This window comes from Dermacentor variabilis, chromosome 8 (genome assembly GCF_050947875.1).
Source record: "Dermacentor variabilis isolate Ectoservices chromosome 8, ASM5094787v1, whole genome shotgun sequence".
Classification (NCBI taxonomy): domain Eukaryota; kingdom Metazoa; phylum Arthropoda; class Arachnida; order Ixodida; family Ixodidae; genus Dermacentor; species Dermacentor variabilis.
In genome coordinates, this window is record NC_134575.1 from 88,905,281 (window position 1) to 88,917,662 (window position 12,382).

At 52.0% G+C, this 12,382-nt stretch overlaps 1 protein-coding gene across 1 annotated transcript in view; it reads left to right on the forward strand.

Annotated features, from left to right (window-relative positions):
• LOC142590391 (uncharacterized) overlaps positions 1–12,382 on the forward strand; it is a 93,318-nt gene that overhangs the window by 39,765 nt on the left and 41,171 nt on the right. The window contains exon 7 of the mRNA XM_075702475.1: positions 2,012–2,168. Coding sequence (XP_075558590.1) covers positions 2,012–2,168 — 157 coding nt within the window. The remainder of the gene's footprint in view (positions 1–2,011; positions 2,169–12,382) is intronic.

A 12,382-nucleotide genomic window follows, 5' to 3' on the forward strand; every position in this document is an offset into this window, starting at 1 on the left:
AAAACGTAACAGCCGGGAAAACGCAACAGTGAGGAAAGCTCCGAAAATGAATGAAAAAAAGTGCAGCTTCAACTATAGACAATTTATTTCCACAGAGTGCGCTTAGGACCTAAAAAAAAGTCCAGAATTGTGGCTTGCCGTTTCTTTCGCTCGCTAGAAATCACCACACGTTTCTCAATAGCCTGGAAGGCCGCATTGCTGTCAGCGTCGCTGTGAGGTGCGACGTACCTGCGGAGGAGGTCCAGAGCCGCAACGGCTTTTCGAAAGCTACGATTTGGCAACTCCCCGGCATCATGCGGCTCGTGCATCGCAGTCTGCGACTTCACTCGCGACCGAGATCCCAACGATCTCGGCGATGCTCTGACACTCTGACGTCCCGACAACAACATCCACGGCGACGTAGTCGTCGTATGTGACCGCCATTTTGGCTTTTGGCGAGTTTTGGCCGGGCTTGGCTATGGAGCTGGCTGCAAGAAGCCGCACGCCAATTCGATGGTGGCCTCTCGAACTGGCGTGCGGCTTCTTGCAGCCAGTTCCATAGCCAAGCCCGGCCAAAACTCGTCAAAATCCAAAATGGCGGTTGGAGCGCGTTGCCTACTTTAGCCCAGGCGGGTTCGGGGGGCTAAGTTGCGACGTATCATGCGGGAACGTTTTCACAGCTACGACGTAACAGCGGGGTTCCTTATACATTGGATCCTATGGAAGCTATGCCGGGACCGGATGAAAACGACGTAGCAGCCGGGAAAACGCAGCAGTGAGGAACGTAACAGCGGGGTTCTACTGTACAAAAAAATTACCGACGATTACGTTACTTCCTAATGCGAAATTTGAGCGCAGCAAATAAGCTGTTTCACCTTTTCGATAGATTGAGGCAAAGAAATCGAGCAACACATGTATGCGCTATCACAGAATTTTTTTTTTATTTTTCACACGTATTCCTTTAACAAAGACTCCACTAGGTAAGCTTCTGCTTCGGCGGCACGCACCTCTGGATTCTGACGGCGACGGCGCTGGGCCTCTGCTCTGGCAGCTCGTTTAGCAGCAGCAGCAGCAGCAGCAGACGGACGACTTCCATCGGTCGTCTCGCTCATGGCTCAGAAAGAACTGGCAGATAATTTCGCAGTGGCGAACAGCAGCGGCAATTTCGGCTCGGGCGGTGCACATATACAGATCCGCCGCCACCGATCTGGCTTTCTGATTGCCACCGCACAGGGCGAACGGCAGCGGCAATTTCGGCTCGGGCGGTGCACATATACAGATCCGCCGCCACCGATCTGGCTCTCTGATTGCCACCGCACAGGGGTTGCATTGGAGGAGGAGCGAAGAAAGGAATTAAGTTCGAGCCGGCGCTTTGACAACCGGAGACTCGCAGGAAGAGGGGGGAGGGGGGCGGCGTGTACACCCAGCGGCAAACGATGGGGGCAGAAGCGCGCGCAGCAAGCGGACAACACGATAAAGGGAGGAGGGAAGAGATAGCAGCGACTGACTGATGCCGCTGACGCCGATAGTGAGTCAACCCCAGCTGCGGAGTTGGTTTCAGGGACAACGCCGCCGATGCCGACACAAACAATATGATACCCTCGCTTCCGCAGCGCTAAGAACCAGGTCTAGCCGCGGGAAGGTGGTCACGTATTCGTCGACGTGCCGGGGCCTACGTGAAATAACCGGCGCGTCGGCAACTGAAGAGCACCCTATCCGCCACACAAGAACAGGGGGGGGGGGGACCCTTTCCTCCTCTTTCTGCATGGCGGCGACGGTGTTCTATGCAGTCACGTTATCTTGACTCTCTAGCGGCGTCAGCGGCATCCAGCGGTATCAGTCGGTCGCTGCTAGCGCTGGGGGGATGAAAGGGGGGCGGAGCTGGTTACGAGGCCGACGCCGACGACGACGCGAAACCCAGGAACGGACGCCAAAGAGCTGCGCTCTAAAACTCGTATAGACAGTGCTGCCAGATTTCCGTCTACGCAATATTGTAAGAACCCCTACGGCGTGTTCTACCCATGTTTCTCAGGATGACCCCGGAGCGACGTAAACGCCTGGCCGTGTTGCTCTTTGCGCTGGTGATGCTGCCGCTGTTGGCCTGGCTGCTGTACGAAGAGAGTGACAGATCTTCCCTCCTGGCCTCGGTGCCGCCTATGCTTGCATCTGCAGGCAGCCACATCTATGAGGTGAGCTTCCGGTTCTTCCAAGCACAAAAGTTTTCTACGACAACATTGTTAGAAAAACCCAGATGCTGTGATCACTTAACTTGCCATGGGAGTAACAGGTAGTATAGTGCAATCTCGTTAATTCAAACCTTCTTGATCAGGGGGGCTGGGGGGGGGGGGGGTTGAATACTCAAGCGTCATCAAATCAAACAGTGAACGCTCAAATAATTGGATTCACAAATTGGTTATCTACTGTTCGATTTTTCTGATATTTGATATACAGGTAAACCTCTATATAACTAAGTCAGTAAAATCAGCAATTTGCGTTGTTAGATTAAAATTTCATTCTATACAAATTTGATCCTTTAGGCAAATAAATACTGTTGCCGATCAATTTTTCTTATCTGGGAAGGGGCCACAGAATTTTCCAAATTATCAAGCAATCGCAAAAGGCAAATTTGAATGAGAAAACAATTCATTTTGAATAATTTGGGAGCTGGCGATGAATGATATGGTATCACATGCTGCGTATGTCGGTGGTATGAATTAAGCAAAGCCAGCCACACTTTCACGTGCACTCCGCCCCCGTAATGGATAGCATGGCTCACGCTGGGACGGCGCTGTCGGGAAAAGCGCCGGCAGCGGGGTGCGTATTCTTCATCTTCCTCTCGCTCCGACGAGTCAACAGAACTCCAGATTACGCAACCTCCAATACTCCAATACTGAATGCACAGTAAGACGGCTTACATGGTGCCACGCCGTCTCGGCACGCCTCCTCTTTGCATATGCGGCAGATTACGCCTAAAGCAGGGTGCGCGGCTACGCTCAGCCGTAATGCACAGCCACGACCGAGATGCGCACTAACTACAAAAATAATTGGGCACGCACGAACATCCTTGTCTTGAATGTGTAATCCAGTGCGTTCCTTATCAAACAGCTGCAAGATATTGACATCTCGGTCAATTAAGCACTTCGACTGTGTTGGGGGTCTTACCCGCTGTCTTCAGAGCCTTGCAATCGCCTTCCGATACTTGGAAATTTGCCACTAAATATACATGATGTACTTTGACTGTAGAGTGTATTTTCAGGAAGAAATAGCGGAGATTCCTGCAACACGTAGAATGACAGGCAGAAGGTAAGCAATACTGGAGCCTTCAAAGCTTTTGAATGGAGCTGGTATGTTCCTTTGTGTGAGTGAGTGAGTGAAGTAACTTTATTTATGTTCCTTTGTGTGATGCATATTTTTCTGATCTAAGGTCAAGGAAGCACTGTTCTAAATGCTAGGAAACTAAGAACTTTCTACGGTAAGGATTCCATAGACAATTAAAACATGAAAATGCGTATCTTCAGCCCAATGCAAAACAGATAAGCCTGCTACAGAGGTTTAGAGAGCATCTCGGGCCACCGGAGCACCACCAGCTCGACACGCGTCAGCGTCTCTTGCCGCTACGATCTGCACGATGCTTTGCATTACGTAGATGCCAACAATAGTTGTCAGATTTTTTTAGTTACTTCGGATCGTGCGTTTTCCTGGCTAGTAAGTTTTTTCTCAAATTTTTTTCTCCAGAATATATGAACGAGGTTCTGCTGTACTTCTGCAGAACCCATCTCAAAATGACTGTCAACGACAGTGCATTGAATCAGTACAGCCACACAACGTATCGCCACCGTCAAAACCAGTTATGCGTGAGGCATGTACTGCACTGGGACTTCTTTTTCACGCTTGCCTTGGAACTCTCGGTGCTGCCACGAAGCTGGCAAGTGGCCTCCGCGTGCGAACGTGGAGAAACGCATCATGCAGCAACCGGGCTCCTCCCTCGCACTTCTTTCTGGACATGCTGCATCATTTAGTGGTACTGCCAAGAAGTCCGCGTGTGTCCTCCGAGACTAAAAGCGTGGCGCGCCGGTGCCTGCGAACGCAGAGAAGTGCTCCATCACTTTCCACGCACTCAGTGGCACACACTCAGTGACCCAAGCTGGCAAGCTTCATTGAAAAGCAGAGCATACCTAGTGCATTTGTGGCGCAGCCTGATAAAGTGTGGGGTTGCTATCCTTGAGGAACCTGTGTGAAGTAGGCTTAATTCCGGTCAGCATAGGAGAAATTTAAGGTTACGTTTTTCGTCATTTTTTCATCATTGTAGAGCGGAACATTCCCATTGGCACGCACTTACCCAAGTTCACGTCAAAGACGCTCATTGATGAGCGACATACACCTATTGGCACTTGCCCAGTGATCCAAGTTGGCATCAAAGAGGCTCATTGAAGACCGACACATACCGAAGAGCACATACATAGTCCCCAGTTGGCGTGAAATAGTTTAATTAAACAGTGGCACAGCAGCACATACGTATATTCGGTCAACCAAGTTGGTTTAATGACTCGGGTTGGTCCAACGGCTGGTTTTGAACACCGACGGGCCCGAACGACCTGACCAACCGACCGAAACGCAGTTATTACCACCAAAAAATTAAAAAAATAACCTGTTGCCGATTCTACTGCGGACATCAAGTAACGAAACCTGAATAGACGCATACCGTGTTGAAACAGTATTATGGAACATACAAAGACATGCAGACACACACACAGCAGAATCTTAGGAGCTGGTGGCTATCAGAGTCCGACGACACCTTCTTTTCGCCATCTACCGACCACAGAAAATCATCTTCAGTTGAGTTTAATGCACTAGAAATGTCGCACTTCTGCAGATGCACGCAGCCATCGTCTGCGGGAGGGCATTCCACGCACCATTGACCCGCCTTGCGATGGCTCCGAGCATCGCTTTCTTAAGACTTCATTAATTGGCTTTATTTTCTAGCTTGAGTAAAAGCAGTTACGATTGTAATGCGCATGCCAATTTGAACGCACCTTTTATTTTTAACAAAGTGTGCATTAGAATCGTGCACAAACAGTATTAGGGAAGTAGCAGCCGTAGCTGTGGCCCGGCAATCTGAACCGTGCAGCAAGTCTCGTCGAGTGGTTCATCTGGAGAGCAGTGGCTTTTCCGTGGCACTTGGCCTGTTTTTACCTGTTTCTGTTATCAAGGCTCGTGATGTGCGCAGGCATGGAAAGTGTGCCTTACCGGACAAAGCGATGACGCGGCGAAGGCGTCGGCAGAGCTGTGCAAGCAGTTGTGATGGTGCTAGTGTATAAATATATCTAATAAAAAAACTATAATGTTAAAAAAAGCTTCATGATTGAACACTGTAATCCCTCCTCAAACGCTGTAACTCAAGGGCACACGAAATTTGTTTATTTTTGCAAAAGTTGGTTTTGTTAACAACCATAGCCATTTATGGACTGGAAGAGCCATGACTGGTTTAGAAGTCAGGGTAGAGCAGTAACATTTAGCTTGGGGCCTTGCTTTGCTGCGATAAAGAATGTGTCTGATTTTCATTGAAATGAAACCAGTGGGTCAAAGGTTGGGTGTTTCAACCCATGTCCCCCCTTCAAGTGGTGTTACGTTTCGCCTACGACGCGCGGTTTAGCCGGCGCGGATGCAACGGACGCCGGGGCTTCGTTCAAAGCGGCAGACATTTTGGCCCGTTCGGCGCCGCCGCTACGCCTTCCCGCCAAGCGCGTCCAGGCATGTTCCGATGCCACGTGTCTTCATGTGCGTGTGTGAGTGTATGTGCATATTGGTGCCCACGCTTGTTGAAGCGCGGCAGCCGGGGAGAGGAGCTCCCAACAACTGTGAAGCGAGGGGGTCTGACAGGCGCCGACACGACGTGTGAGCCACCTTCTCCTCCCCATTGTGCCCGACAGGCGCCGACACGACGTGTGAGCCACCTTCTCCTCCCCATTGTGCCCGACAGGCGCCGACACGACGTGTGAGCCACCTTCTCCTCCCCATTGTGCCCGAACGGCGCCGGCACGACGGCTGCGCCACCTTATCCCATTGTGCCCGAGCGGCACCGTCACGTGCTCGTCTATAGAGGGGTTCCTTCTTGCCCTCAACTGCGAGAGTATAAAAGCAGCTGCCCCCGGACGCCAAAGGGGGGCTCCGATTTCTTCTGTTGAGTAAAGTGCACTCCCGTCTCTCTACTTCGGTCAACCTGACCGCCAACTCTTTGCGATGTTAGAATAAACAAGTTGTTTTGTTGTTACCAGTCGACTCATGCTTTGCCGGGACCTTCGGATGCTTCCAGTTGTACCCCAGGCCGCCAGGCCAACGCTACCCTTGGGGCTTGCGACCCAGGTGCAACAACGGGCGTCAGCGCCGAGTTCCCAACAACTCGTGCCAGCGGCGCGATTCAAACAACTGTCTGCCAGCGGTGAGATCGCGACAACTGAGGCCAGCAGCGAAGAGATGCAGTTGACTGTATGCTGAGCAGCTCAACGACCATCCGGGAGCAGTGCAACGAGCCCTGTGTGATGACTGGTTGCCTGCAGCGGAACGACTGCGCTGAATTCTTGGCTGCGAGGTTTGGTGAGTGCGGGACTTTCTTCTTCTGAGCTTTGCCAGGCTTTTGTTAGTGTCAGAAACGGAGCTGGCAATTGTGGTTGTCGTTGCTGCCGGGTTAGTTTGCGGCAAGACAATATTAGGCAGTAGAGAAAGCAGCATTCAGAGCAGCCATGGATTTGAAGTCGTTGAGCAAACCGAAATTGCTGGAGCTTGCAAGAGAGTTGGGTCTGGATGTCTCGGACAAACTCAGAAAACCAGAACTGCTAAGGGCTATTCTTGAGTTAGAAGCTGAGGATGACGAGCTGTCGGAATGCCTTGAGACCATTGAGGAAAGGAAGACGGCAAAAAGACAGGAGCGCGAAATTAAAGAACAGAAAGAAAAAGAAGAGCGTGAACGTAAAGAACAGAAAGAGCGAGAGCAACAAGAGCGTGACCGTCAACACGCTTTGGAAATGAAGCGTCTCGAGATAGAGATGGAACGCGCTCGTAATGGAAGTCAGGCACACGGTGCAGGAGAACGCGTATTGTTCAAAATGACTGACCTGATGCGGCCGTTTAAGCTTGGAGAGGACATTGGTTTGTTCCTGGTTAACTTTGAGTGAACGTGCGAGAAGCAGGGGTTCTCTCGGGAAACGTGGCCACAGCGCTTGCTCACTTTCTTACCCGGCGAGGCGGCCGACGTAGTCGCTCGCTTGGATAGAGAGGAGGCAGAGGATTTCGACAAAGTGAAATCGAGTCTGCTAAAAAAGTACAGGCTGTCAGCGGAGGCGTTCCGTCGGAAGTTTCGGGAAAAGGAGAAAGGCAAAAGTGAGTCATATACAGAGTTTGCGTACAGGCTTATGTCAAACATGCAGGAGTGGCTCAAATAAGAGAAAGCGTTTGGTGACCACGAGAAAGTTCTGCAGTGTTTCGGGCTAGAACAGTTTTATAGTCGGTTACCTGAGAACGTGCGGTACTGGGTCTTGGATAGGCCAGACGTTTGTACGGTGGCTAAAGCCGCCGAGCTAGCCGAGGAGTTTGTGACACGTCGGGCTCGCGGAGCTAAGGACGGTCAAAAGGGTGAATTTGGCTCGAAGTTTGAGAGGCCGAAGTTCACACCCATGAGAGCAAAGGGGAACACACGTAGTGCGGATGAGTGAAAGCAGTGCGACCGAACCTAAGAAGACGGCGGCAGCCGAAGCCGAACGCAGAAAGCGGTTCGAGACGAGGCAAGCGCGCGTTTGTTATACGTGCCAGAAGCCGGGTCACTTTTCGGCGCAGTGTCCGGAAACAAAACCAAAAGTTGTGTTTTTGTCAATATGCAGTACTGACGAGAACATGAAGCTTCTCGAGCCTTACATGCGAGACCTCCTCGTGAACGGGAAAGAGTGCCGAGTGCTTCGCGATTCCGCAGCTACGATGGATGTAGTTCACCCGTCTTACGTAGAACCCGATATGTTCACGGGCGAGTGCGCATGGATCAAGCAAGCCGTGGAAGCTCATAGCGTGTGTCTGCCCGTAGCAAAAGTGCTTATTGAAGGACCTTTCGGAGCGCTTGAGACGGAGGCCGCAGTGTCATCTATGCTGCCTCCCCAGTACCCGTACCTATTTTCGAACAGGTCCGATCACCTCCTGCGCGAGAAGGGGCTTTTGTTTGGTGAGGCTAGCGTTCAGGCCTTAACCAGATCGAAGGTTCAGGAGCTCGCTGCAAAGGCGGTAGTTGCGGGGCCGACGTTGTCAAACAATGAAAAAGGGTCAGAGGCGCAGCAAGCCGATATTCAGAGCACGCCCGAACTGAATAAAATTGTGTCTGTAACGTTAAAGGCACCAGATACTGGAGAGGAAATTCCCGATGCGGGAAAGTTAGAAGAGCTATCTGCAGATTTGCTCATCGCGCCTACGTCAGACGGACTTAATAGGTTGCTAAAAGTCAGCCGGTCGGCTTTGATAGCCGAGCAAAAGAAGGATGGCAGCCTAGAAAACGTGCGCTGCAATGTCAAGGAAGGTATCGCCAGGAAAAATGCGCGTTTTGTGGAAAGAGGTGGAGTCCCGTACCGGAAGTATCTAGACCGCAGGGGAGTGGAGTTCGATCAGCTGATCGTGCCTCAATGCTATCGTCAGGATCTGTTGCGCTTGTCGCACGGGGGTTCGTGGTCCGGACACCTAGGAGTTAAGAAAACTAAGGACCGTCTCTTGCAAGAGTACTATTGGCCAGGGTGTTTTCGGGACGCAGACCACTTCGTGAGGTCATGTGACACCTGTCAGCGGGTGGGCAAACCAGGGGACAAATCGAGGGCGCCGTTGAGATTGGTACCTATCATTACGGAGCCTTTTAGACGGCTCGTTATTGATACAGTGGGACCTCTGCCGGTAACAGCCACGGGGTACAGACACATTTTGACTGTGATCTGCCCAGCGACAAAGTTCCCTGAAGCAGTGCCGCTTAAAGAACTCAGCTCAGTTGAGATAGTCAATGCACTACTGTCCATATTTGCGCGAGTTGGTTTTCCTGCGGAAATCCAATCAGATCAGGGCACAGTGTTTACTAGCGCTTTGACGACAACTTTTCTCGAAAGGTGTGGGGTAAAGCTGTTACACAGCTCAGTGTACCACCCACAATCGAATTCCGTTGAGAAGCTCCACTCCGTCATGAAGCGCGTGTTGAGAGCCTTGTGTTTTGAACATCAAACTGACTGGGAGCTGTGTCTGCCTGGGGTGATGTTTGCTTTACGGACCGCTCCGCATGCGGCTACGGGGTTTTCGCCAGCTGAGCTGGTGTACGGTCGCTCGCTGCGATCTCCGCTTCGCATGCTTCGAGAATCATGGGAAGGCAGGGGCGACGACCCAGTCGTGGTGGAGTACGTGCTTAAGCTCCTCGAACGCTTAAGAAGGGCACAGGAGTTGTCAGGTGAAGCAATGGCAAAGGCCCAGCAGAGGGCCAAGGTTTATTATGATCAGACAGCCAGGGCCAGTCGTATTGAGGTGGGCGATGAGGTCATGATATTGCACACATCGCTAAACAACAAACTAGACGTGCAGTGGGAGGGCCCAGCACGAATTGTTCAGAAACTGTCGGACGTTAACTACGTGGTGAGTCTGCCAGGAAAGCGGAAAGCACAGCAAGTTTACCACTGTAATCTGCTCAAACCTTATAGACAAAGGGAAGCAGTAGTGTGCATGATGGTAAACGTTCCTGAAGAGCTTCCGGTCGAGCTTCCGGGACTAGGCTCAGTGACGAACAGGGAAGACACCGGTCAAGTCATTAGTGACCTTATCAGTAAAGCACCGCTGTCGCCTGAGCAGAAAACCGAACTACACCAGCTCTTACAAGAGTTTCAAGGTCTGTTCTCTGAGAGGCCTGGTAGGACTTCTGTACTTACTCATGATATAGAACTTACCTCCCCAGAGCCAGTACGATCCAAGGCGTATCGGGTGTCACCCCGCCAGAACGATATTATGGAGGCTGAGGTAAAGAAAATGCTACAGCTCGGTGTTATTGAGGCAGGTGAGAGTGATTATACCTCCCCTTTGATTTTAGTTGAGGTACCGGGCAAGGAACCTCGTCCTTGCGTCGACTACCGCAGGCTTAATTCCATCACTAAGGATCAAATTTATCCGATCCCTAACATCGAGGAGCGCCTTGAGAAAGTTAGTAGCGCTCAGTTTATTTCCACCCTAGATCTTGTCAGGGGTTATTGGCAGGTTCCACTTACAGAAGAGGCTAGTAGGTATGCGGCGTTCATTTCACCAATGGGAACATTCCGTCCTAAAGTGTTGAGTTTTGGTTTGAAGAACGCGCCATACTGTTTTTCAAGCCTCATGGATAAAGTGTTGCGGGGACAGCAAGAATTCGCTTTACCGTATTTAGACGACGTAGCGATATTCTCCGCATCCTGGTCTGAGCATATGGCACACTTGCGGGCAGTATTAACCCGCCTGCGCGAAGCGGGCTTGACAGTCAAGGCTCCCAAGTGCCAGTTAGCACAGGCCGAGGTTGTCTACCTCGGTCACGTGATTGGTCAGGGTCGTCGCCGCCCCTCTGAAATAAAGGTGGCCGCTGTGCGAGACTTCCCGCAACCGCGCACGAAGACCGATATTCGGTCGTTCTTAGGTGTCGCCGGCTACTATCAGAGGTACATCCCCAGGTACTCTGATATCGCGGCTCCCCTGACGGATGCTCTAAGAAAAACAGAGCCCCAAAGAGTCGTCTGGGACGAGACAAAGGAAAGAGCTTTTAGCGCCCTAAAGAGTGCCCTAACAAGCCAGCCTGTGCTACGATCGCCAGACTATACAAAAGGGTTCGTTGTTCAGTGCGATGCTAGTGAGCGAGGCATGGGCGTTGTACTGTGCCAACGGGAAAATGGAGAAGTAGAACACCCCGTCCTGTATGCTAGTCGTAAGCTGACCAGTCGTGAGCAGGCGTATAGCGCCACCGAGAAAGAGTGTGCGTGTCTCGTGTGGGCCGTTCAGAAATTGTCATGCTATCTAGCCGGCTCGAGGTTTATCATTGAGACGGATCACTGCCCTCTCCAATGGCTGCAGACCATCTCTCCCAAAAATGGCCGCCTCCTGTGCTGGAGCCTCGCTTTGCAACAATATTCCTTTGAGGTGCGTTACAAAAAGGGGAGTCTCAACGGTAACGCCGATGGCTTGAGTCGAAGCCCCTAACGTAGGAATCAGCCTCAAAATTGTTTGTTACTGATGTTTTTCTTCCTGAGGCAGGATTATTAACATATTGCTTTTGTTTAGTGTTTCAAAGTGATGACATGCTTTCTAGTGCAATCTTCCAATTTGTGGACGCGTTCTGAGTGCTGCTAGACTACTGTAAGGAACTAGGCAGTGGTATAAAAGGGGAAAGAGCCTGGCAGGGCTTAGTGAGGGTTGTGCCGTGCTTGCTGACTGAGCGGTTGAGTTTCAGCGTAGTTCTAACGCTGGCCGGGAACGAGAACAAAAGTGTGAACTCTCCCGAAGTCACTTTGCAGTGTCCTGTGCGAACCTGAACGAGAGAACGAGGCCTTCTCTGTGCGCTGCGCTCAAGAAACGTCGAGGGACGCCCGACTTCGGTTATGAGCATCATCGAGCGACATCCCTCCGGACAGCGGATGCAGTCCCCTGACCATCGGGATCTCCTTCCCCCGGCGGGGCGGTCTGTTACGTTTCGCCTACGACGCGCGGTTTAGCCGGCGCGGATGCAACGGACGCCGGGGCTTCGTTCAAAGCGGCAGACATTTTGGCCCGTTCGGCGCCGCCGCTACGCCTCCCCGCCAAGCGCGTCCAGGCATGTTCCGATGCCACGTGTCTTCATGTGCGTGTGTGAGTGTATGTGCATATTGGTGCCCACGCTTGTTGAAGCGCGGCAGCCGGGGAGAGGAGCTCCCAACAACTGTGAAGCGAGGGGGTCTGACAGGCGCCGACACGACGTGTGAGCCACCTTCTCCTCCCCATTGTGCCCGACAGGCGCCGACACGACGTGTGAGCCACCTTCTCCTCCCCATTGTGCCCGACAGGCGCCGACACGACGTGTGAGCCACCTTCTCCTCCCCATTGTGCCCGAACGGCGCCGGCACGACGGCTGCGCCACCTTATCCCATTGTGCCCGAGCGGCACCGTCACGTGCTCGTCTATAGAGGGGTTCCTTCTTGCCTTCAACTGCGAGAGTATAAAAGCAGCTGCCCCCGGACGCCAAAGGGGGGCTCCGATTTCTTCTGTTGAGTAAAGTGCACTCCCGTCTCTCTACTTCGGTCAACCTGACCGCCAACTCTTTGCGATGTTAGAATAAACAAGTTGTTTTGTTGTTACCAGTCGACTCATGCTTTGCCGGGACCTTTGGATGCTTCCAGTTGTACCCCAGGCC